The 27,632-nt window shown below is 45.5% G+C and overlaps 1 protein-coding gene across 7 annotated transcripts in view; it reads right to left on the bottom strand.

Annotated features, from left to right (window-relative positions):
- LOC109857467 (MAP/microtubule affinity-regulating kinase 3-like) overlaps positions 1-27,632 on the bottom strand; it is a 216,099-nt gene that overhangs the window by 27,541 nt on the left and 160,926 nt on the right. For 6 of the 7 annotated variants that reach the window (XM_020433780.1, XM_020433823.1, XM_020433833.1 and 3 more), the window contains 2 exons: positions 12,987-13,115; positions 7,896-8,062 (listed from right to left, as the gene is read on the bottom strand). In XM_020433780.1, the coding sequence (XP_020289369.1) occupies positions 7,896-8,062; positions 12,987-13,115 (296 nt within the window). Of the gene's footprint in view, positions 1-7,895; positions 8,063-12,986; positions 13,116-23,714; positions 23,802-27,632 lie in introns of those variants that run through there. The other variant, XM_020433797.1, reaches the window with a different exon arrangement.

Below are 27,632 nucleotides of genomic sequence, written 5' to 3'. Positions count from 1 at the left end.
GATGTGTAACATATTTTACCCTGTCGTGGCAAGTTTATCCTGATATATGGACAAGCAAAAAACACTGGTTCCGGGAATATTAATTTTATTTCTTTTAAAAAAAAAAAAAAAAAAAAAAAAACGTTTCTATTGCGTTACCGCATAGAGTAGTGATGATTTTACCGCAGCGCCAAAGCATATATTTGCCACGGAAAAATCTGTTTCAGCAGGAAATTCGTACTTTCCCGTGTAAATTTATTCAGCAAGTTTGTTTTTTTTTTATTTATTTTTTTTTATTTTTTTTATTTTACCATAATCAAATTGATGGGCGAAGTTTGATCGCTTTTACATCGAATATGCAATAGCGCGTCGGAATAAAATTTTCCTCGCGGATTAAAATGGGATCAGCAAATATTTGTATGGTGCGCAAAAGTCGGTGATTTTCTCTGATTCTCTAAAAGCAAATCTTTTTAATTTTCAATTCGTTAATGGGTTAGGAGCGCGGTTCTTTTAATCAGAAGGACTCCTCGGGGCGCGAACGTGCGAAATCAATCTTGAAATCGCTGAGTCTCGATCTTTCTCGCGACGGCGAGAAACCGCAGCACAGCGAGCGGGGGCGATTTTTCTACCTCCCTCTCCCTCCTCGGTTTTTTATACGCTTTTTCCTTCACACCTATCGATCTCGTCTTTCTCGTTCGCGAGTCTTTACGCCCCGCCAATCCCATTCGTGTTTCCGATCTTTTCCCCTCTTTGCGAACGCGGCAAGAACCGCGGGTCTCGCTCAGAATTGCCGCCCTGTTCCTCTCTCGTTCGTAAGACCACCCCGGGCTCAACACACACACAGACACACACACACACTCACACTCACAACATACCACAGATCTACTTAATTGATTTAAGAAATAAATCACCCGGCTGAGTGTTGGGCGAACGGACAAACCGTACGTGCGTTCGATTTGTTCTTGCGCACCCGCTTTTCTTTTCCGGAGACAAATCGCGCTCCGATAAGCGTTTTACGGAATAAATTAGTCGGTAGGGAAGAACCGCGTGCCCCATTTCATCTTCTTAGTTTTTTTATTGCCTCGGTCTTCTCGGTCTCAATTTTAAAACAGTCAAATTAAAAGACACTAACTTTCAATAAAAAGTTTTCAAATGATTACAAATTACTTTTTGTTAATAATGTAACATTTCAACGTTAAATCTTGGAAACAAACTTCATTTTATCTCCTCCGAGAAGTTGTGTGCACGGAGGAAAGTTGATTAAATATAGATTTTCACATGGAAAACGATTTCTCGAATTAAAATATGCAAAAAAAAAAAAAAAATAACAATATGTAGATACCTCGCGGAAGGTTGCTACAGCCCCAGCGGTTTCCTGGTAATTAATGCTTCACAAGAGATTCAGAAACGGCTATTAAGAGCGGGCCCGATTCCGGGTAACAGGGCCACTTCGCTTGCGGGATGATCCGGCGGCCGTCGCTATCTCGCTCCGTCTCCGGCGGCCAGTTTACTTGTTATGAAAGTTTAAATTAATTTCGAGGTAATTTCCGTGCGGTAATGGCCGCGCGCGGCGCACGATGGGAGCCGCAGGAGGTCCTGGTCTTCCCAAAGGCTCCTCGCCGCCTCCGTCTTATCGCTGGAAAAACAATCGAGTCCGTTCCTCCAACCCTATATCACGTTCCTGTCAACTACCGGCGCGCGAGGGGGGAAAATCAGGAAATATCGTTCCCTTGGTCCGACTCAAACCGCGTGGCAAACTTTTCTGCGGCACCTGCGCCTCCCGAGACTGTGATCAAGTTCGCGAGCCGCACCTGCCGCGTGCATTTCGACGCAATTGCAATACCTGGCGATCGAATGACAATTTAATATCGCGTGTGTGAGAAATCGAATGTGTTGCTGTTTTGATAATCTAAAAACACATTTCACAATGGAAGCAAAATCAATTTTTCACACGCAACATATAAATAAATTTATATTTAAATAAATTGTGTTTGAAAAATAATTTAATCTTTAATGTTGCGTGAAAAAGATTTCGACACAGCAAACAAGAAGTTTCGAAAAAATTAGCGCGCATCCGTTTCACGGTGACGACTGTCATATTTTCTGCACGGCGAAGCACGAATATCGATTGCGAAACTTGGAAGGCAACGTGTCCATTACGGACGACGGCGCGGTAAATCGGGAAGCAATCCCGCACTTTAAAGTTCTCTCCGCGGCGGGAATAATCGAACTCGTACTTTCGATGGAAAACGAGCGTCCTCGTGCAACTCCAGCAGGCATAATAAATATTATTCCAGAGCGATTGCCGGCGAGCTATGTTTAAGCACGACCGCGGAGTAAGGCCGATTTCATACGGGCTATAAAACTCGCTTACCGTAAATCCCCTACAGAAACCAGATCCCTTTCAGCAGTTAATAATTTATTGGTTTTCAAAATGCTTTTTTTATGCTAATTGTATAAGTCCAATTGACTTTGCATAAAAAGTATAAATCGTAAATTCAACAACGCAAGTTGAATATTAAAATTACGTAAGTTCGGTAATATCGATTGAGATTTACTCTCTCTGGTTTATTGTTTTGAAACTCAACCGATTAAATATATTAAAAATAAAAACACTTTGCTGTCTCTCTCTCTCTCTCTCTCTTGCGCTCTCTGTACTAATTGAAAAAATTACATTAAGTTTTGAATTGGCACACTGATAACTGTGCTTGAGGCTCGCATTGACCCTTTCATCCTTGATATATTGAAATTCTGATATGGAGCCTTTCATCTATTTTTATTTAAAATTACATTAATTTATATAAATTCAAGTTTATGTAACTTTTTATCACACAACTTTAAAAAGAGATCAAATATTTTGTTTCGTCACAGTAATCGCTAAAACTTCATCGGTCTTGCGGTTGTCTGGCGATTCGTGTGAAACCTGCATAAAACGATTCGGTTTCGTCGCGATTTCCAAGATGAAATTGCTCGGTGGGAAGCTTGAGCTGTCGCAACGCCGCCGGACGTGTTTGAGGTGTGTACGGAGAACAAAATATTGAGCGGTATATCGTTTCCACGTAATAGGTAATACGTTATTGAGGCACGGCCTCGAAATGCACTGGTATTCCCATGTTAATGCGGATTATCGAACCGTCCCATTTGCGGTTACTAACAAATGCTAAAGTTCGTGGAACACACAGCCACGTGGTCGTGAGACCTGCGGGCATCGTTGTACAATACTTTCTTGATCGACCGACCGATCGATCGATTCGCCGTTTCGTCACGCCGATCGATCTCGCCGATCGATCCCGGGCATTGTTACACGTGTCGTCGCCTTTTGTCACGCCGCGGTGCACCGCACTTTCTATCTGCGAGATCTCAAGTCTCTTGTGTGTTTCAAGTTTTATTGTTGCAAACACTATAAACTCTCTTTATTGATTGAACACAAAAATTCGTAATAACTGCGATGCTTCCCCCGCGTATAAACCGAAATTTGGAAGAGCGGAACGTGCTGTGTAAAAGGGTAGTCGGTTTGTTTACTTTCCCGGGATAGGCCATAAATTTTTCACGCTGTTTGGCTGTTCGGAGCACACACAAACGACGAGAGAGAGAGAGAGAGAGAGAGAGGAAAGAGACAAGTAGAGATAAAATAGAATCTCGTCTCGTAGGAAAAATTCGAGCTTGTTATCCGGAAAATTCTGAATTCCCGACGCCACTCGAGAATGGCGCAACTTTCTGTCACGTGTTCCTGCGATAAGAAGAAAATACTTGCGAAGTGAAACACAGTCGCGTTTTCTCTGTCACATCTCGCGCGCGATTCTTTGCACTTTCTTTATCACGCGCGGAAACGCGTAACTATTCTTAGTTATCATTTTGACTTCGCCGTCTTCTTCGCGAGAGAAAAAAAAACCTTTTTTCGGAGCGGAAGTAATTGGTTATCGCGCGCTCGCGCGAGAGAGAGAGAGAGAGAAACGAGAAATCGACGCGACATTCGAGCGGCGGCGGCGAGATGGCACGCCGTTGGAATAGAAATGGCGGAATAACGCGAGAAAGAGAGGAAGAACGGAGAGAGATCAAGGTCACCGACGGCGAACGAAGCCAATTAGCTGGCAGTATACTCGATTAGGCCAAGCCGGCGGAAGCGCTCTCCGGACCGGAGAGAAGAAGCTACGCGCATAACGGGTCCAAGGATATACAGGAGGTATCGTGAGTACTATACTTAGGCGGATAACCGAGCGCCCGTGTCCATTAACGTCTCCGGGACCGCGCTGATACTTTCCGAGATGCTTTTCCGCCTTTTCCTCTCCCGCTCGCCTCGCACGTGATCCGAGACGAAATAGACGAAAAGAGAGAAAGAAGGCACAAGAAGAGAGCTCGCTGCCAATTCAACTTGAGATGATAACGGTACTCGGCTTCTGTTCAACATTCGCCGCCTGCGCGACGGCGTTCTTTTGCACCGGCGGCGAACTTTGAACCTGACATCGTCGCGCGATAACGTTTCGAGTAACTCCTATCCTCGTTCACGTCACCGAGTTCTGTTAGATGCTTTGCCTCGTGTCTCGCAATCGCGCACACAGACGACAAACAGATAAACTCTCGCGCCCTCAATTTTCCGCAAGATACTTATCGCGTTAATAAGATAAGTCGTAAGTAAATAAAAATATTTGTTTCGTGTAAAAAAAAACAAAATTAACAACTCGCGATTAATCACGGAGGAAGCAGCTGTTAGTCGAAAACGATCTACTCGGATATACCGGCGGCATTCGATTTACAGCTTTACCGTTTACTCTTACTACTTGTCGGGACTGGTTTTCCTCGTGTAAGTAAAAGCGTCGGTAAACACGCGAGGCGGATTCCACGTCGGATGTATCGAGGCTCTTTCTCTTGCTCTTTCTCTCTCTTTCTCATTCCGTCGGCGAGACAGCAGCAGAATACACGCCACGGAAGTCGAGGGAAATCGTAATCCTACTCCCCGCTCGCGAAGATCCCGTAGAAAGTCCGTGCCCTTGTGCCTCGAGGATCACGGCTTTGTCCGGCGAATAATGGCGGAGCAAACGGGAGGCGTTGGTCGGAATTAAAACGTGAGCCTGCGGATGTGTTCGGCGTTGGTTCCCCGGCCGAGGAGGGATGCTGCGCAAAAGGTTCTTTTCCCCTTCTATTCTCTCGCTCTACTTCGCGACTCTCCCTCGTCGCGAAAAACCGCGGAGGATACGTCGCGGAGCGCGATATGGCGCGACGATAGGTTGAATAATACGAGGCGGCGAGCAATACGAGCGAAACTAAACGAAAGTACAGAAACAAACAACATAATTCTTCATTCGAGAAATTAACGCCGACGCAATTCCGCTTTGTTATCATTTGTCATCTTTCTTGATATTCTTCTTGCTTGCGGAAGATAAGAGTATTCCGCGTAAACATCTTTAATAATCTTTAGCGCGACGCGTCTCCGACGCACAAACCGTTGTTTTTATAATTCGATCGAGCGAGTTTCTTTCGAAGAAAGTTTTTTAATCAAGAAATATCGACTGTCGTTCGCACAAGTATCACATTGTTGTCTCGGGACAACATCGAGGAAAATGAAAAGCTACAGAGCTATGAGAATATACGCCGGAAGAAGAGACGAAGCGTTTCTCGTCAGAAAGAGTAAAGTCAAGGAAGCTCGCCGCCCGGCTTCGTTTGTCTTAATCTAAAGACGTGCCGCGCGCGCGCGCGCGGCATCGCAAAAAAAGAGCGCATTTCGCGAGCAGCGGTCGTTAACTATCCTTAGCACCGAATCTTCTCCATTTCCCATTAGCAGAAAGCGGCTATCGTTCCTCCGCGCTTTTACCCCGCGCCCCGAGAAGGCAGGCTAATCTCTCGAGGGGTTAAGCGATCGCTTATAGCGATTTTCCTAACCCCTCCTTGCGAGATCCCCGCAGTCCGACACCCTTTCCCGCCTCGTTCTTGGCTGACGTTACCAGTTCGTGCGAGCGACGATCTATCACCATCATCCGAGATTGAGACTTTGCGCTTTCGACGAAAACAAACTGCCGCGACGTATAAACGCCACATTGCCGGCTGCTTCATATATTCGCTGATACATCGCGCGAGCGCGAGGAACGAACTTGGTCGCGGCGCGTCACGTGCGCGCGTCATTACGTTTTCTCTCTTCCTTCCTCTCTCTTTCTTTCTCGCTCTCTCTCTCTCTCTCTCTCTCTCTCTCTCTCTCTCGACGCTACCTTTCTCGCGAATGTGTTGAAAATCAAGCGGTCCCCCTTTTCTGAGTGATGCATACGACGTCGCGACGCTCGCCGAAATATTGCGACACGCGTCTTTCCGCGCTGGGGATGCTAATGTATGCGCGCGATATATATATACAAGGTGTCCTAATACTGCCGGGTTATATATTTTTTGTAATATGAATTTTTAAGTATAAATTTCTCGAGTTTCCGTGGGTATACAGTGTTCGAAATGATTCCGTGTTGTTGATATTTCGCGCGAAAACAAGCACCCATCAATTATTATTGATACAAAATACAAACAAAAGTTCTTCAAGCTCGTCACGGTAAATCCACAACAACACAAATAGAAATCAAGTATACGGTTTGTAAAAATGCTTTTGCAGAATTTATTACTGGGTGAACTGATCCGAGTTTACTCCCGTTAGTTCGAATTTGACGTTCAATGTCGAAAAAATTGCAAGAAGTAGCGCCGAAACGTCCACCCTGTATGTTTCCGAAGCGTGAAAAGTCGTCGTAAAAAATGATCCGAGCGATTTCGATTTAACAAGTCGTCCCGCAATATGCTGATGCGATATGAAAACGCGTAGAGAAATAACCAGAGATGAGTGATGTCTTATATTTTAATTTTAAATTGTAACGCTAACTTTGTTTTGTACATATTCCGAGAGCGTCCGACATGTTACTTCGCTCGCCGCGCGCTTTCGAGACATAATTCTCCCGATGTATATGAGATATAAACAGATATCGCGCCGTGCTATATAAATTAAACGGCGAACGGAATTAGCGCGCGCGCGCGCACACACAACACGGCGATGCTGCCGGGTTGCCGGTCAATTAATTCAGGGAGCTGCTTTTAATCGTCGGAGAGGAGAGCGTTCTCTCTGACGGGAAGCGCGGGCAAGAATCCTCGCGAGTGTAATTCCGCTCGTAATAAACAGGAACACGCGTCGTTATCGACACGGCGCGATCGCACGAGACGGGGCAAAGCGGTTCTCTTCTTCAGGGTCGCGATCGCTCCCTCGTGTGTAATACGCCGGACGATTTCTTTATTTAAACGATACGACCGGCCGTACATCACCGCGTCCAACTGGAAAAAAAAAAAAAGACACGACACGTCGTGCGGTTGAATATTATTAGACCGTGGAGAATAAACGCGCGAGTTAAACGATCGCGGCTCCGACGGATCCACGTGAGATTGTTGCAACTTAACGCCGACTTGTACCGTTCGCATAAACACGATCGCTATCATCGTAGCGCTAACAGTAAATCGCTGTCTTTTTGTTTTTCTCACTTAATCTCTGATCAAATTAGAGCGGAATCTTCCTTGGCATGAATTTACAAGAGAAATGTCATATTTTGCAGTATTTTTTTATAATTCTTCAAACATGTTTAATATTTGTTTACATAAAACAAAAACACTAACATATTATTCTTCTCGCGTGAGAATCACAGCTGATTATTTAAAATATTTTCAATGTCTTATTGTTTTGCCAAAATAGTTTCTCAAACTTACTGCCAGTTTACATTGACGCTAAGAAAAGGAGAAGTAAATTAAATTAAATTAATATATTCCTTTATATATACATTGTATAGATTAAGCGTTTGAGATTCGAGAGAGAAAAGCTTGAGAGATTTGGTTCTCTCGTTGGGGGGAACTTTTGGGGAAAGAGGCGACTTGAAAAAATTTGCGCGGTTAAAACACGGATGACTCACCGGTGAACGACTCCTCTCGAGTGCATGTGCTTGAGCGCGGCGACCAGCTGTCTGGCGTACAGCCTCGCCGTGTTCTCGTCCAGTTTACCGGCCGGCTGCTCCTTAATGTGCGTGCACAGGTCGCCGCCGGTCGCGAGTTCCGTCACGAGATAGTACACGGATCCGCACTGCAAGAAGACGTTAAATTAAATCGTTATCGATTTGCGTCGAATTCGCGCGGAAGATCGTCGTAGGGTTCTTAGAAAAAATACAATACCTGAATCGGGTTTTAATAGATTTCTAGAGCGGCTCGCGGGTTTAAGAGTTGAAGAACCAGTGTAATTTCGATGAATTCAAATTTCACCCGCTGTGCTGACGCGAGGAAGCGGACTCGGTATCTTACCATATTTCCCCAGGATTCGATCTCATCGAAATTATATTGTACCATATCGAAATTGCAGAACGGCAATTTGAATTCGAAATGTATACGTTACAATATATATATATATATTGTAACGTGTATATATATATACACGTCAACGCATTTGCATAATCGTTTCTTCGGCTCCGAAGGAGCAAGTTTTTACGCGGGATGTATTTTAATTGAAATTTACAACTATAGTTCGGGAGCAAATTGCACGTGGTAAAAGAAACATAAAGAACTGCTTACTGCTTGGATGATGTACGACGACGCGTTTCGAATTTATTAAATAACGTTAAAAGCGCACCATGTACAATCTCTTCGTATCGTTTTGTTTCGCGCTGCTTGCTTGAACGAAGCGCGGCCGTACATTTACGAGTCGCCGTTCGTGAAAATGGAGCAACAAGCGCGGCAAGAGTCCGGGACCGGTCGGTCGTGCGAAATTGATCGCGCGCATTTAAAATGCACCGCGAGGCGCATCGTAATTATCGAGAAAGCGTTTCCCGAATTTCGCGCTTGTGCGCACGCGGGAGACACACGAAGCCTCGTCGATTAAGCGATTACCTTAATGCAACGATATGCATGCGGCGACGTCGAGCGCGCGCGTGGCTACGCGTGACCGACGAATTACGGTCGATGTTGTCCTATGGCAGGGCGATGGTTTTTTTTTTTTGTCCGATGATTATTTAATTTTTTTCAGGACCGGCCGCGTGACCCGACCGTTTTTAATTATACATTCGCGAATAAATATTGCACGGAGTAGATGTTAAGCGTGAAAAATAAGACGGGATAAGACTTATAAATTATTATCTCGGTATAACTACTAAATAAATTATTTCGAACTTTTTATCGTAGTTATTTTTATAAATGTATTTTCCAACAAGATTCCAAAATACCGTTTGAGATTATTAACTTAAATAAATTATAGATTTAGAACAGATGAGGTAAAGAAAAGAAATATATATTTAAATAAAATATTATTTTAAAATATTATAAAAAAACTACTATACAAAACACTGCCGTAGTTGTACTTTTTGGATAACTTGCTCGATTGTCCGGTGGATCAACGGGTCAGAAAACAAGTGAAAAAATGTTGTTTCGCCTGATTTAAGCAACGCGCAACGTACGTTTGTTCGGCGCGGGGGAGGCAGTCCGCGAAGAAACTTAGCCAATAGAAACTAAACGAGAACTTTCGGAGACCACTTGCGAAGTCAATTCGCAGCGCTCTATCTCGCTTGGCAAAGAATCGTCGTCGCGTTGGCGAGGGATTCGCCGAATACGCTTTGCCAACCGAATCAACCAGAGGGGGACGTGAGATACGCGATTTCGATGTATCACCGGGTATGGGTAAAATAGGAACGTAAATTCGGCGTATGTAAACGAGGGAAGAATCGTAGAGACGGGAGGAGAACCGAGAACGCGCGCGCGCGCGCGCGCCGGTTCTCGGTCGTTTCTCCGAGCGAAACAAGAAGCGTATTGGCGCTGCATTCTCGCAGCCTCGCGTGCCAAAGAGGTGTGCGAGCATCAGTTACGGAATCCTATTCCCACGAGCGGAATTTAAAGCAGACTTTTCTCCAGCGCAAATTTAACGTTCGCGTATTCTCGCATCCTGTGCGATCTTGGAATCTCTCAATGTTGTTTCTATATCGCTTGTACATGTACGTGTATATACATGTCGCGTTCTTTTTTGCCTGCGAGAGATAACGTCTGTTTCACGAGCGAAAGTTTTCTTTTTCTCCTAATATGTTCGCGCGCTGTCGTTTTTTTTTTTTTATATCCTATATTCAAACTACATCCACTTTATTTGCGCGACACGAAACATCCTCGTGTATATACAACCGAACTCAAATAAATATATATTCTTGGAAATTCTCGTGACATTGTGCGCGAGATGACATCACAGACTAGAGCTCGAGATCGACGTAATACAACGCGCGTTCATTTTTATTGCGATTTCGTCCGGCGAACGATGGGCGCGGCAACGACTTTGTCGGACGACCGGGTAACAGACGAGTTCTACGCGATTCATCGGCTCGTAACATCGGCACCGACATAAAATCGCGCGCGTTTACGGCCGTCGTAGGCCGACAATAATGACCTTAATTGGCGCTTAACGTGGCTTTTCGCCGATATACCGAGCGTGAGTGACGCGTTGACGAACGTGCATCTTCATAAAAAAAACGAGGGACACTACGTGCGCGCGCGCGCGCTTTCCTGTCCATTATGCAACATTTTAGAAATATATCGAGATTTAGAAATGTCTTTCTCACTTGCCAGCCGGTAAGATGCGTCGCGCGCGTACGTATAAACCGCATTTCGCAAAATAAATTATTTATAAATATATGGAAATGTGCTAGACAGAACTTGCGAGACTGAGACGCGTTTGGCTGTCAGCGACGTCAGAATCCGGGCTCTATCAATAATTAATACAAAGAGAATCGGCCGTTTGCATAGTCGATTAGGCTTGGCAGCGTCGTACGATGTCGTCGTTCTAAAAGTAAATGTGCTATCGCCACGTCACCGGCAGGCGATCGCGCGAAAGGCGAATCGCTTGGAAAAACGAATATTATACTTTACGACTTGCATGCACGCGCAGATGTTCCGAAGAATCCAGCGGGATCGGCAGCCCGAAAATCGACAACCCTGTAGGCGCGAGTCTCCCCGTCGTAGTCGTAAAGATTACGATGTGGAAATGAGATATAGGACTACGTCACACACATATAGCCAATTTGGCGACGGCGAGAAAGCCACGGGGAAGGAAGAGATAGAGAGAGAGAGAGAGAGACGGAGGGCGCGACTTCGTCTCTCGATATTATCATATTTGCCGTCAGGTGCGAGCATTCTCATCGCCGATAGCTCTTTCCCCCTCGATGGATAGCTTAAATAAAACAAGACGCGCGCACCTTCTATCCGCGCGTTTTATAAACGCGAGAGTAATACCATCTGTAGGCTATAAAATCATTTCCGCCGAAAGAGAGAAAGGAAGAAAGAGAGAGAGAAAGAGAGAGAGATAGAAAAAAAAGAGTGGAATCGAACGGCGCTCAATTTCATAGCTCGTTTGTCCATTTATGAGAGGAACGCAGGAACGATAGCTCTTATCGCGGATATTTGCGCATTTTTTGTCGCGCATTCGATTTTTCGCGTAATATCCAAAAATTAATTTTCCGGCACTATATTGTATTTAAAAAACAAAACCAAACTTACAAAAACATGACGTAAACAACAACGTGAGCCTGTAAATAAATGGAACTTCGCGATAATAAAAAAAAAAAGACACGAGAAGAAAATATCGGAGTCTCGTGAAATGGAGAAGATGACATTTGGAAAATAATCGCGATAGCAGGCCTGTCCGAAAACATTTCACAGACATCGGCGCGGCCGTTTCAGTTGGCCGCGCGGGAATATTTTCAGCTCCGAAAATTCTCGAATCGCGCTCAAGGGAGAGCTATCGCACAGTCTTTATGCGTATACCCGTCATATTTTCCTACGTACTTTATCTTTCCCGGCGCGTATACACCCTCGGTCCCCGTAACTCGATCGTGACGAGCGAGCGCGCGCGGACTAACAAAATTTTCAGAGTAAACGAGGTGCGCGATGCTGCGCCGCCGAGAGCCTCTGATATCGACGTCCCACACATGAATTCAATTACGTCGTACAAGCGCGCGCGCGAGAGAGAGAGAGAGAGAGTGAGAGAGAGAGAAAGAAACAGCCTCTTTTTTTTTCTCTTCTCGCACGCACCCTCGACTGTATGCGTGCACGTGTACACGCGTACGCACGTGCACCCGCGAGTCCGCGTGTTGGGTCAACGTTCGCGTCCGCGGCAGTCGGGTCACGTACGATGCAGCGCGTTAATGGTGCCGGTCCAAACTACCTCCTCGTATCGGCACAGAAAGAATTGCGACTCAAACAAAAAAAAAAAATAAAAAATTTGTTTCAAGTTTACTCTGGCGAACACAGAAAACCTGTGCGCGCGAGTTCGATTTTCGCGGCACTGATTGTAGACACGCGAAATTGTATCCTCCTCGATCAAATATATACGCGCTTTCTGAGCGTAAATCAATCAACGGCACGTCGTCGGCGAAGGAGTTTATCTATCGCGAGCGGCATGAAAATCGAGATCATGAAAAAACAATCATTTTGCTCACGAATCTCCCTCGTATAGACGCGGGAAGTTTCTCAGGAAGTAAGACGGTTAAAGGGGTGAAAAGCTCTTTGACGCGCCTGCTTCATAAATTCAGTTAAATGGCGTGTTTAATTAAATCTAGAAAGATGGATCATCTCTTTCTCGAGAGAGTTGCGTTAACAGACTCCGACAGCGTTCCGAAAGTATCAGAATACTCTCGATTTGTCACGCAGTTCTGACAAACCGTCATGTGCCGAAGTGAGGAACAGCGTTCCGCCGCCGAAAAAAAAAAAAAAAAAAACGTGCGAATTGGGAGAGATTAAAGAGAAAGAGAGGCGATAAATACAGCAATAAGTTCTCTTTCTGACGAGGAGAACGAATAGATCGCTGTGCGAAGACGCGCAACGATCGAATCTTGGCGCGATCGACCGTGGCGAATTGTCTTTTGTTATCAAGAACTCGATTAAACTTTCGGCGTGGTCAATTAGGATAAAGAGATTTGATCAATCGTCTCTCGAAATCGTCTCTAAAATGATTGCGCTCGGGGGCGAGACGTTCTTCCACTCACCCGGATAGTTTCGTAGAGCCTCACGATGCTTGGGTGCTGCAGCATTGACAGTACCTTCGCCTCCCTCGTCAGGTTCTTCATCACGTAGTCCTTCTTGCCTTGCTCGAGATCTATTATCTTAATCGCCACCTGAAACAAGAGAAGAGAGAGACTCACATAATTAATCGTGCGCGCGCAGTTAATCCGACCTATTGTTGTTTCCCCAGTGATATACAAAAATATATATCAACAATAAAATATATTTTCGCAGTTCGCGAATAATATCTTTCATCGGTAGAAACAATTTTAAACGCGGAGTTTAATTTGTTGACGATATTTTTTATCATTCAAATTGTTCTGCAGATATTCACGTCAAAAATAATAAATTACACGTTACAACGCGGCGTAAATTAAAGCGTCCCTTTTAAGCAAATTAAGATGCTGCCAGGAAGGCGGGTGAGTAAATAATCGACACACGCACACACACGCACACGCACACACGGGATGGAGAGAAAAAAAAAATTCACGTCAATACGACGACGCGCCTCCGGTTGAATAAACGTTTTTTTTATTCACGCGCGCGCACGCTGCTCCTCGAGAGAGATATTTTTTTCTCGAGCGAAAAAAAAAACGCGCGAGTTTATCCTCAGGGCTTTTAGGGATCAATCGCCCCGTTTTCTCTCCTCCCAGAATTGCCAGCACGTCAAACACCTTCCATATGCCTCCTTGAGGAGCAACAAGGCTTTTCCACGGAGGGTGAAGGTGAGCGTACGAGCGAGAGCGAGAGCGAGAGACGAAGAACGCGACGCGTCGGAAAGAGACGCCTTGCGATTCGAATATGTTAAGACGTCGCGCACAGGAAGGGGCGCGCCTTCACGGTCTCCTGTCCCTTTGATGTGCTTGTAAAGGGCCGGAGGCGGTAATTCGCGCGAACCTAAGCGATTGAAATGGCGACTCACCCCGCCGCGCCCCTCGCAAAGGAGGAAACTGTAACGCCGAATTATATCAACTGAAGGCTACGTGTGTGTATGCGAGCCGAATGCAAATTAACTTGCGGGAACTTCGCCACCGCGGAGCTTCCTCGTGTCTGTGAAGATCTCTCTATCTTTCTGTCTGTCTGTCTCTCTCTCTCTCTCTCTCTCTCTCTCTCTCTCTCTGGTTTTCCTATTCAAAGTCGGAGACGTCGGTAGCCGCCTGTAGAAACAGGGGCGACTTGTCAAATCTTCAAATATGAAGTAAAATTACGTTCGACTTAAGGGTGAAGAGGTCGAAAAGAGCGAAAAAACGGGAACGGTAAAAGAATTTAAAAGTTGCGGTGCATTCCACTCTGCGCTTAAGCTGATTTACGTTCTTGGCTCTTCATTTAATAATCCAACTGGTACCTTGGAAGGAAAACTTAAAGAAACTTTTCTCTCTCTTTCCTCTCCCGCAACGGTTTGTTTCGAGGGAGCGGAATGTTGCGTCCTCGAGTTTCCTGGTTGTCGGTAAGAGCGGGTCGCATATCATTAGCGGCGTCGGTGGCGCCGGCGTTCTTTGATCTTTCTGCTCCCTCTCTCTTTCTGCAGCGAGAAGAAGAAAAAGAGATACGAACCAGCGAGAGTAAGAGAAGGATGGAGAAGCAGAGGAAGAGGAGCGTTCCTGTTCCGGTATCGTTTGTGACGCACGAAGCGCGTGAAAGAGAGAAAGAGAGAGAGAGAGAGAGGGAGAAGGAGGGGCAGATGGGACATAAGCGGAGGGAGAGAAACGAGGACTCTTGCGCGTTGAGCTCAAGGTAGACCTGACAGCCTCCCCAAATGATTTGTGGCGCTCTTCGCCAGATACAAGATACTAATTCTTTAGGCGCTGTCAGTCGACCGGCTACCGCTCGCCACTGTCGACTCGCTCTCTTTTGCTCTCTCTCTCTCTTTCTCTGCCACCCTCTCTCTCGTCTTTCCCTTCTAAGTTTCTCTCTTGTCTTATCTCTGTTTGCATTATGTTACAACTCAGTCAACTGACGCGCCGCTCCACCGTCTCGTCGCTTCACATTATGATCGTTACCACTTCCTCTTCAGATGCCGCGAACGCACAATGGATCGATCGAGTCGAAGATACTGCGCGAGATGATTGCGTGAGAATGTAGAAATATTTCCGAGAAGATGTTCCCGAGATGAGGAGAAGCTGTCACAATTACTGAGAATTTTGTTTGTACTGTTCCTACATAAGGGCTCTTCTTCCTTATTTTGCGTGTGATTATCCTTCTCGTCTTTTATATTTCCTCTTTATCTCTCTCTCTCTGTTTGCGTTCTGATACAACTCGGTAAACTGAACGGCTCCGCTCTTCGTTTCGCCGTTACTTCTTGTTTGACATTGTAATATGCTGAATCGATCTCGGCACTCGCGATCCGTCAGTGCGGATACGCGAGTCGCTTCCGCGAACTCGTCTAGGTCTTTATCTCTTTGATTTCTCTCTTTCTCTCGTTTTCTCTTAAGAAGGTTATATGAAAGGGAAGAGAGGGAGCCTATTTCTCGCGAGCAGTATTACGTTACAACTTAGTCAACTGATGCATCGCTTTTCATCTCATCGCTCTCTGTTACCGACCAACGTTGCCGTAAACTTTGTAAACCGTCGCGGTATGACGGATCGATCCGCGGAATGGAGGGTAACGTGATATTCGCGCGGTACACGTGTTAAACCCTTAGAAAATAGACTCTGCAGGACGTGATAATAAATATTCACGTAAGTGATATCGTCTCTCTCTCTCTCTAAATTGCCTAATACCAATTTTACTTGACGCGCGCGTAACCAATTATACGTTATTAGTAATTATACGTTAGTAATAAAATGAACGATTTTCAGAATGTCAGTTTGATTCTTCGTCAACTCATTTTTTTAATTCAGTTTTTCCATTCACAAAAGTGACTCTTGTCGCGGTTATTCGACGCGCGCAAAACATTCTCGCGCAACATTTTGTCAAGCGGATTTACGCGAGCGACAATAAGATAAATTTTCCTAACGCATTCGTCCCCCGATTCAGATCGTCGTTGCAAATGCGACGCGGAATTTTCTTCGAGACGCGCGAAATGAGGTCGAGCGGCGGCGGCGGCGGCGGCGACGTCGTGCGGAGATGAGACGCGAATAAAGTAGTTCTATTTGCGCGGGCGAGAGCACGTCGAGAAGGGAAAAACCGGGACCGTAATAATGTTTGCGAAAGCCACATTAAGGTATCCATTTTAGAGATCGCTTACTAACGAATATTTCTGCGTGGGTCGAGATATACGAGCGAGCCGCCGCGCGCTGCTACACACACCCAGTATCCCGACCTGTCAAGGTCTCCCGCGGAGGGCACAGGCGCGCGCACACTCACGTGCGCGTCTCTCCCTGTATCCCGTTTCACAATACGAAGGAGCCGGGGATACGAGATTGTCGCTATAAGCCACACGTTATACGCGCGTGACTCCGGCCGAGATCGTAATCGAGCGACGCGTCTTTGATGCTGCTTCTTCACAACTACAAATAACGAAGAGAGAGAGAATCTTAAAAGCCGCTGTATTATTTATATTACGAGAGCAAGTAGGATGGTGAAGGAATCGTTGCTCTCGGTTAAAAAATTATGTAACTGTAAGAGATGCCAGTGCGACGTCTCATTCGAGCGATCGAGATACATGGAATAATTACAAGATGTGTGTTTTACATTATACAAAAGAAATTCTCGACAAAAAAAAATCGTTTTAAAAATATTGTCACAGAAGCAAATTTTTTGAAGAGCGATAGAAATCAAAATAATAAACTTCCGCTTTTAGTTAAACTCGAACGCGGTAAAGGCTGAGTGCGAGAAGGAGGTGCAAACTTTCTCTCTCTCTCTCTCTCTCTTTCGTGAGCGAGGGACGGAAACGTGACTGTCCGGCCGTTATCATAAACGAGCTGCCAATCGAGGTGCTCGCGGCCGCGGTGTATATCGGGAACGGGAGCGGCAGCCCGAGCCGCTCTTATAACTCTCGCGCAATTGGAGGGCCGTAATTCGAAGCGAATAATTGACCGAATGGCGCGGCCGGTGGCGGCGTTTCAGAGGTTTACGGCCAGTGGCACGACCTCAATTTCGCTCCAGCAATCTCTGCCCGCGTCCGTCCGCCTGCCTTGCCCGAAAAGCCATGACCGCGCGCGCGCAAGAGAGAGAGAGAGAGAGAGAGAGACAGATCAGTTCAGGCGTTCTCCGCGTCATCCTGGCCCAAATCCAAACCATCGATCGCCGGACGATCAGCGAACGTGCGGTCCGTCGTTAATACTCCGGGGTCCGATGAATAGATCGCGCGACGGGAGAGAACTACGCGGAAAATTAGCCACGGCTACTAATCCATATTGCGTTCGGTATAGTCTTCGCGAGGGTGCGAATAATTTCGACGTTGATTGGCGACGAGAGGCAGAAAATAAACAATACAGAGACCGGGTTTTTAATTGTTGTTTTAATTGCGAAGTATACATACACTTCTGAGAGATTCACGGATCGCTGACACGTAAAAACCGAACAACGTGTAAATTCGCTTCCGGACTAGTGTGTGCTTTTGTTTTTTGTGTGTTTTTTTTTTTTTTTTTTAATTCGCGTATTCGGATGTTAATCTAATCGGGATAAATCGAACCCGTCCATTTTCATTGAAAAACATTCATGTACGTTTAATATCCGGCTATTCGTTTGCCGGGATCGCGCGCGGCCGAATTGCAGCTCCGAAATTAAAAATCCGTTCGCACGGTGCGACGGTTACGAAAAGCTTCATCCGGGCGTGATGCACCTATTCCGCCCATACCCTATATACCCTATCTATCTACGCGACTCGGGGGAGGCGGAGGAAGCTGAATCGCTATTAGCTACACCCGGGGATTCCCCGTTACGCTTCGCCGGCTCCACCTGCCTTACTGCAGGCGCAAAAAAAAAAAAAAAAAAAAAAAGAAAAAATATGAAGAGTGCGCGACCTGAAAAAAAAAAAAAAACCCGGAGCGCCCCTCGCCGCGCTTTTCTTCCTCGCCTCGTCTCCGCAACGGGTAGCATTGTGAATCCCGACGAAACGTCGGACAGATAATCACCCGGGGTTGAAATCACGAACGACTGTATTTTCAAGATCCATTGAATAGGAGACTTCTCTTTCATGCCGTGAGACTCGCCCGTTTCACGTCTAAGTGAACCGGATTTGCTCTCGATCTAGAGATGATTTCCTTGAAGAAGTTTGCGTCACGTTCGGTTAGGAAGCTGTATATGAGAAACTCGTATGTGGCGCGTTCTCGCAATTGAGTTTGTATGAGAATTAATAACTTCTTACACGCACATGTGTAAGAGATATAATTATTTAATTTTCAAATAATTGATTTTCTTTTAAAAAATCGCAAATTTTTAGATATCGTTAGTTTCGCACGTAAAGCTTACGCGTATTTTATCCTTGGCGCGCCGATCCGAGAGTTTCTTTCGATTCTCTTGGCGAAGAGACTTTAAAAGCAAACACTACGAGCACGACAGATTTAATTACGCGGAGGATAGTAAATTTAAGAATTCACACGCGCAAAACTCGCCGCGCCGGAGGAGCGCGAAGGCGAGGAAAAGAATTGAAAGAAGAGGAGGAGAAAGAAAACGAAACCGCAGACGAAGAAGAAGGCGTAGAAGAGAAAGGTGAATAAAGAAGCAAAGTGGTCGGGACCGGTAAGGGGGCATCGGCACCACGGTTAAATTCATTAGGCCGACATTGCAATGGCGCGGACGACGATTCTGCGCGGAATATCAATGAATTCGTGGGCACGGCCGGGACTCTCGAACTCGCGCGCGACACATACGGTATTTAGGGTCCGAGCGGTCGACGGACATAAATCGAGAGATGCCCGATAAAACGGCCGAAAAAATACGAGTTGCGCCCAGAATAAATAACGTATATACGGGAGGGATGCTGCGGTCAAACGTGGGGTTATGAATTACAGCTTATAAAAGACCGCCGCGGAACGACGCGGGGACGAGCGGAGATCTCTGACGGGGGGAGGGGGGGATGGGAGGCGTTCTCGGCGGGTGATGCGCAATAGAGGCGGCGCGCCCCTTCGAATTTTCGGGAACGAAATTCACTCGTCGGAGACGCCAATCGAGGCGGAAATTTACTTTCCTTCCCTCGACGACGCGTTCGTCCACCTCCGGAGGAGCTTCTCTCCTTTCCCGTTGCCGGTCGACCCACTTTCCGGCACGCACCCTGTTCGTGCCGCTCTTGCACACGCGCGCACACTTTGAGGTGACACCCTCTCAGAAAAGTATAAAACCAAACGCTACTCCCGTCAGATGGCGAAGAAGATATAGACTTGAAGATTGAAAAGAGAAATTTCCAAAGAATATATAATTCTATTTAAATTACTGATTTGAAAAGTAACATCTGCGTTGTCATTGTTACACTTCTCACACACTTTACGTTTGCTTATCTCGTCGATCGACGAGATCATTTTTCTTGCGGCAACAACAGATGCGTTAATTAAGTAGTCAGAAGCTTAAAAAATTGGATTAAATATAGAAGGACCGAGAGAAGTACGGTTATTTCAGCTTTTCCCTTTAGGTAGACGAAATCCCTAGTTACGGCCCTACGTATATATTTTATCCTGGATGGGTGCACAAAGGTTCGAAACCCGGCCCTGGGTAGTGTGAACGCGGATAAATCGGTTCCCGTGAATGGCGCTCGTGCACCGTGAAGGATGGCGTTCCCTTTTTTTCTCTTTTTTTTTTTTTTTTTTTTTTTCGTCAACGAGAAGGGTGCGATTGTCGCGCCAACGAGGACGCTAAAGTCTCTATTCGGGCTCGTAATGCGGATGTAACAAAACGAGGAGACCGGTGTACTATTTTGTAAACAGACGGTGGGGATCGGAATAGTTCGCAACTGTTCCTTGCGCACGAAGGAAGGATTCAATTGGTCGACGATGATGGTCGTCAGATAAATCACAGAGAGGAGAAATTTCAGGACGATACCACGAGTATCATCCTCGAATCAGGTTCAATCTCGCAGGCTTACGAGGAATTCGAGGCGTTAAGGCGTGTGCGTGATGTACGGAAATGCTGACGTGGTCGAAACATGACCCTAATCTATACCGTGGGTCCGAGGGTGCCTATGCGTTAGAGCAGGAATTCGTCTTATTGCCAGGAAGGCTGCCAGGAATCATGAACACGCGTTACTCACTAGACACGCGTCACTCCCGAACTCGATTTCGATTTATTTTGCCGATCCGTCTCGGAAAATTTGGAACGTACGTAGCTAACTGTTTGTGAGAGGAGGAAGAACATTTCCGCGTTTCTATAAGTTTAAATTTATTATTCTTAAATGAATGAATAGTAAAGGCTCGTGAAATTGTCAAACTAAGAATGAAACAAGGCCGATACGAGCCATTCCCAGGATGTTGTGCAGGAATAAACGTGCATGTATATATATATATACACATGTATGAAAATTCTCATGTAAATTATTTTTACATGTTTTTATTATTCTTCTTTTTATTTTTACAAACGTAACAGAGTTCAGTTAATTTTTTCTGACGTTACACGCGTTAAAAAAAAAAAAAAAAAACATTTCAAGTAAAACTGCCAAACTGCCGGAAACACGACGAAGATATTCTTCGCGTATATTTCGCGTCTCGCGAAAAAATATTAAAGATGACTACTACGGATTCGCGAGAAGAGTATTCGACAAGTCGGACCGCGAAATACACTTTCGATGAGAATCGGATTTCCCGCCGGGCGCGTGGTACGAACCTAATCCGGTACAACATTTTTCCAGACGGCAAATCTGATTTGCTGTCTTTCCCGCCCGCTCTCGTTCCGCCGCGGAAAATCCTCTTCCCGTCGCTATTCGCCGCGCGACCCCCTTTGGTTTAAAGCGGAGAGGGACACGTAAAAAAAAAAAAAAGAAAAAGAAAAAAAAATTGGTTCCTGCCTCTGACGTTTTATTCGGAACGCAGATCGACAGCCAGCGAACGCAATAAGAAGGCGGCGCAGCTGAGTGCGCCACCGTAAAATAGGATGAATGTGCACACCGAGACACCGCGTGTAGTGGGAAAGGGAGCGAAATATGAGAATTAAACTGGAAAAATCCCCCTCTTCCCGTGACCCGTGAGCGTCAATTTTTCTGATACCGCGAAATCCGCTTTTGCCGATCCCGCAGATACGATAAGCAGATAAGAACCGGTCAGGGTTGCAAGTCCAACAGCTCGGTCAGCTTAAACTCGTGTTTCTGACTTTTTTTTTCAATTACTTTAGCGTGTATACACATGCAACAACAACATACAACGAACATACAATAAACAAAAATAGCAAGAATTAATCCGAAATGTAAAATATCTGCAGTTTAAAGGATATTTTCTGATTTTGTGTGTGTTTATTCGAATAACGATGTTCGGCGTGCGATTGTTTCACATTTATTGTCAAGTGTTAAGAAAATTGGAAGTCGGGTTTCCTTACGAAAAACGAAGAACGTTGTTTTTCGACGTGGAAATGCGAGAATAGTCGCTACTGGCCGAGAGAAGCGCATCAAATAACATCGGCGCTTCTCGGCGCTTCGGGGGCCAAAAAATCATAGTGAAGCGTGTTTTCCCGATCACAAAAAAGGCCGCGCGCTTGTGACTCGTCCCATCGTCCCGTCCAATTTTCCTGATCAATTTCCGGGCAATCAGCTAAGTGCCTTCATGCCCGTCGCGCGGATGCACATGCGCCCTACACGCCAGATAGATAGGTAGGTAGGTATCGGTATCGACGCATACACCGGTGCGTTTAACACAAAGACAGAAAAAGAGAGAAGGAGAGAGAGAGGAGAGAGAGAGAGCGAGACCAAAGAGAGAAAAAAGAGAGGGGGAAACCTGGCTTTTGCGCGCGAGCTTGTTTATTTTACCTTTTACCCTCGTTAAGCCTCGGGAAGCCTTTGAAAGGCCGTGAGGGGTCGGGCGAGCTCTGTAGGTACTTTGAAAAATAGGGATCAACGCTCAGCCGACACGATAATAACTTCGGGTTGTTGCACCCAAATTTACCTCGCTCGGGTGTACCACACGGATGTCGATGTAAATATCGTGAATACAGAGAGAAAGAGAGAGAGAGAGAGAGAAAGAAAGAAAGAATGTGTACGAGAACGCGTTGAATACCGCATATAGGAGAGATTGTTCCCGCAAATGTCGGTGCGTCGGTCGGTGTGTGCGCGCGCGCGAAAGAAATCGCGGTGATATCGGAGCTATCCGCGAGGTATACCCGGAGAGAGTTGCAAAACCCGATAGAACCGGGAAACGACGGTTCTTATTGAAGTCACGCTGGAACCGAGCGAAAAATAGCACGGTATCTTCTCGGTAGTATCTGATATAATATAGATAGAAGCGCGTTGCGCTCGGACAGACGCGAGCGTTGATCTTTCGCAAGCAGAGAGAGAGAGAGAGAGAAAGCGAACTGGCTCGGATTCTGTTCTCGGAAATTGCATAAGTAGAATATACAATGTGATGATAAGTAAACTTGATCTTTTTTTAAAAAAAAAACAAAAATCCGAGTTCTCTCTCATATTTTCTTGAATAATTTGGATTTTGTACAAAAAAAAATCCACATTGTAATCTTCTTACTCGCAAGAGACGATTTTGTAAGAGAGAAATATTCGAAGAGATATTAATGTGTTTTGATGTGTATAATGCATATATCTCCGCGCCTCTCATTCGAATGAACAAACGAACAGCAATAAATCACTTACGACCGATTGTTCGACATCAAAATGTTCAATTACAAAATCGCGCGTGCTAATGAGGTGACGAATAGAAGTGGGGTGGAGGGTGTCGCGACATAGGGTCACGAATGCAATATATTACAGAAGCGTGGAAATCTACTCCCGATTGTATCGAATTGAATCACCCGGGGACTCCTCCCACATTCCCGGCCCATCGTTCACGACGACGGGATTTTCCCCAGGCCATCTCGGATACTTAGCACCCCCTTTTGAAATTTGTCGTTTCTCTCGTAACTAAGAGACTACGGTCGGACATTTGTCAGCGACAAGAATGGCGATTCGTGAAGAAGAACGTTCCTCGATTAAACGAAACACGCCGCGAGCACTAGATGGAATTAAATCGTCCCGAAGACGAGATAGAGAGAGAGAGAGAGAGAGAGAGAGAGAGAGAGAGAGAGAGAGAGAGAGAGAGAGCACGCGCGGGTGTGGCGCGAGACCAGCAAAAACAAAATGGACAGTTTTGATGGATGCCGTGGCAAATTAAAAGATAAGGGTCTTGCATAGAGTTAAATTACAAGCCGGCTTTGTTGACACGAAAGTTTATGTATCGTGCAAATGTACTTTTGTTCGAAACTTCTTCTTTAATTAACGTTTTATTTTACACTTTTTCTTGCGAAAAATAAAGACATTTTTTTTCGCATATATTTTTGCGAATTGCGCGCGAGTTTTAGTTTACTTTGTAATATAGTTGTGACGATTTTCCGACAACGGAAAATCGTCGCCGCGTAATTCGATATTTTTAGAACGAGTTTATGGCACCACAACACTCGGTTACACAAATCCGACACGTGTCTTTGACGATTGCGCGCGACGAGGAGGTCGTGAATCACGCGCGCGGAAAATGATGCACGTGTTTTCCCATGAATCGATGCTCACTCCCGCTGTCGTCGCTCGGACGGCGCCAATTTCGTCTCGGACTGTACTACGTTGTGCCTACGTTGCGCAACTTGAACGAAATTTCTTCGGTTTTAATTTGTGCTACCTCGTCGTCATCTCCGTCACGTAGCCCGCACATACCTAATGGTCCGAATTTTCCGTGGCATCGTAGATTACGGGTAGAAGAGCGACTTTTATTACACGAGACACGGACCTAACGAAACCCGTGCGTCCACTTGACTATTCCGCGCACGAATCGCCCTTGATATTATCAAATCCCGGTTCTCACGCGGGTGGGAGCGGGACGGGAAAGAAGAACACAGCGGGGGAAAGAGCGCGGGAGATGCGGTAAATTAATCCGGGAGTTTTAATTTTAACGGAGACGCGCTCGCACACTTGCTACACTTTCCCTCGGGGACGTGCGGTTTGTTATTTTAGATGGTCGCCTAACTCTCTGCTGTTTTACAGCCCGCGAGAGAGCCGGCCCATGAAATACTTCCTACAAAATGTTGTTGGCACACGTGCTGCGTTTACACAGCTTGCGTAACCGGCGAAAGTCTGCGTTACATATAAAGCATTAACATGCTGAATTGGTCCGCGCGATCGCGAGTAATCTAGATTGTCCGTACGCATATCCGCCGCGCCGTTGACGAATCGAGGAAATCGTGAGAAATTATTAAGACTTAATTCGCACGACGGACGATAAAATCATGTGTTACATAGAATGTTTTTCTCTTTGCGAAAAGAAACATTTATACTTTCTAGATATAAATTATATATATGTATATATGTATAAAAGTTGCGAGATAAGATCGTCTGCGCATATCTCGTTTCAAGAACAAGTCGTGACAATTACCGGAACGCTTTGAACGTCACATTGTGGGAACTTTATTAAGGTCGATCGAGATTTCGCGATATTACGGCTCGCGAATTAGTATTCCGTGGCGTCCACCATCGAAGCTTCTGCTATTTCGTACGAGGCCGTTCGTCGAGAAGTCCACACGAGATAGGAGTCGTAACTGTGATCCGTGGGATGCAAGATACGACGAGAGGAAGGACAAGATCGAGATCGACGTGGCGCGAGAGCGCGAGCAGGAAAGAAAAGAAAGACGTGAGGGAGAAATAGGGATAGAGGGGAGAAATAAGGGCGAGGAAGGGCTTCGGGTTTAGGAGTACAGTTGGGCGCGGACGTGACGGCGATCAGGAGATATCGCAGATTCTCCGAGAACCGTTTTTCTTCTCCGACCCGCCAACCGGAAACGTCGACGAATCGAATGTATATGGACCGAGTTATTAGGACAAGCGTGATAACAGCGCGTCTCGCGATTATATGCAAAGAACGTGCACGAACGAGGCAAAGCCAATACCGACGCTTGTGGAATAAAAGAAAAGAAAGAGGGAAATAGCCCCCGAGCACGGAATATCACGATACACATACTTCTGAAAGAAACAGAAAGAAAGAGAGAGAGAGAGAGAGAGAAAGAGAGAATCGATCGACACGCAGCCATGATGATACACAGGGCCGGTTTTGGAAGCCGGCAAGTCGGTAGTTGTAAATCGAGATGTTATAATAGGTTTCTACATTTTTATAGTTGGAGACCGCAAATCATTGAACATTTTAACGATACGTTTAACAGGAAACATTTTGTCGTAAATAAAAACAAAAGAAAGAAAAATTATTGAATAACGCGCGTAAACACTTATTCGTGGAAACGGTAGAAAATGCAAAAGCCGGTCCTGGTCATATCCTTTTAGAGGACGTTAAAATCCCGTTAATGGCTTTGCCTCGTACGTGCGATGCGCGCGGTAGAAACTCTCTCGAGAAAGAGCGGCCGATCCTTTCCCTAATTGAAGAAAAACGCGAGATCGAAGGTAGATCAAGCTGTACGTCGTACGTTTTACCTGGCGTAAGAATTCGTAATCGTCGTCCGGCGTCGACCCTGAGAAATGGTCGAGACACAACTACAGTACGACGGACGAGTGGAAGAAATACGCGTAACAGGAAGAACGAGAGCGCGAAGGTTTCCTTTCTCTCCGGCCCGGGATATTTGCAATCTATCAAAGTGCTCGCGCAAAGTTGATCCGCAATGCAATCAGAGACGTGATCAAATTTATACCCCGTCGCTCCAATATTCATTAAATTATTCAATTTCAGAGTTTATCGGACTTTTTGAGATTGTTAAAACAAAAAAACGTTATTATTACCGTGATACCGCGTGATACCGCGGATTACGGTTTCTTTCTAAACATATAATTGAAAATTAGATTGGGAAAATTCTCGAGAGAATCGCAAGCACTCGTAAATAGATGTCACGCGGTATTATTATCTTCTTTTTTGTCAATACAACTTTAATTATCTGAGAATCTTTAAAGCTTCTATACAAGACGGTAAGTTGAACAGAGAGAACAAAACTTGGTAAGTAGCGTGCATTATTCATCGTAAAGAACGCATTTTCATTTAATGAGAATTTCTCGGCGGAAATTTTTATTTTCGCTTTACGCGAGAAGCACCGACCTTTCACGAGCATATCATTTATAAAGTTTGCACGCGCTCAGGGTGGTTTTGGGGTTTTTTTTTTTTTTTTTTTTTCATACTTTTCTAATTGCTTGCACACAAAAATCCTTCTTTTCGCGAATACATAAACACGTCTCGCAAAAAAGTGAGCATTGCTTTTTATGAAAGATACTCGTTAGCGGCTCGAGTGAGCTCTACACGGGTGGTCTATAAAAAAAACGAAAAAAAAAAAAAAAAAAAAAACACTATCGTTATCTCGCTAACACGCAACGCCGCACATTTGCGTTCGCGGAGACGGAGAATCTCGCGACCGCAGACGCGTTTAATGAAGATAATCTAGCGGAGGATAATGCGGAATTATATGCGAAGCCGGGAGAACCTTTCGCGCGGCGCTCGCGGTTCGAGCCTTTCACATTTAAAGTTTACGCTGCTCGATATTGCTTCCCCCCTCGAGAAGAAATAATTTAATTCCCGTCTGCGAGAAATCTAATGCAACCGCGTAACATATCGCGCAGAGTACGTAATAAACTTTGCGTCAAATTCTCGATATTTTTCTTTCGGTAAGAGATAACAATTGTGTTGTTTACATCGACAAGAACGTGGGTTTGAAAAAACAAGTAATATTAGAGAGATTGACTCCATAAATAAATTTATTCTTCTGTAAAGTACGTAGCTGTTTTACTATAAATCTTGATCTTGTATTTTTTTTTTTTTTTTTTTGCAACTCAAAAACTCTCAACTGTCAGGTCGAAAATCATCATTTTGTAGAATTATGTACATAATGCGCGTGCGAAGTTTTCGGAAAAGATAAATTGTGTTGTGGCGCGCACAGCGAAACTTATTTATAAATCGACCCGAAAAAAAAAAAACTCGACAATACAGAGAGACTCGCGTGAAAAATTACTTGTCCACCTAACGCGAACGAGAAGTTTCAGGAATCTGCATTGACACGCTTTCAACTGCTGTCAGCCGCAACGAAATCCCATGTTGCTCGCTTACCCTCGGGGCTTTTACTTATTAGCCTGCCAACTATCTCCCTCAATGACACCGAAACAACGCAGAGGAAGGACTGCGCTCTCTTTCAGGTCTCTCTCTCTCTCTCTTTCTTTCTCTCTCTCTCTCTCTCTCTCTCTCTGTACACGGTGTCATACGATATGCCGTACGTGTGTACATACACTATACTAGGTTGCTCCCCCTCTCGTGATACGTACGGACATCGTGCTGGATAATACGAATCTCGCACGCACGCACGCGGCCACGCACGAACACGGCCGCGTTGCGTTGTAGTTTCTTTCTCTCTCTTTCTCTCTCTCTCTCTCTCTCTCTCTCTTTCTCTTTCTCTTGACAAGCACGTACCGCGTGTATTCGGGAGTGCCGGCCGTGACGGATGAGCGCGGCCGAGCTTCGGACAGGACGCCGTGCCCGGCTCCCGAGGGATCTCTCGGCGCGAGATTGATGCGTTATGGGAGGCGATCGTAGCGCAACCCATGCATCGGCAATGACGACCTCGCCTCGGCCGTTACCTCTTCTCTCTGTCCCGTTTC

This window comes from Pseudomyrmex gracilis, unplaced genomic scaffold (assembly GCF_002006095.1).
Source record: "Pseudomyrmex gracilis isolate BER0280 unplaced genomic scaffold, ASM200609v1 scaffold_5, whole genome shotgun sequence".
NCBI lineage: Eukaryota > Metazoa > Arthropoda > Insecta > Hymenoptera > Formicidae > Pseudomyrmex > Pseudomyrmex gracilis.
Note: the sequence above shows the minus strand (reverse complement) of the source record. Positions and strands in the feature narration are given on the sequence as shown.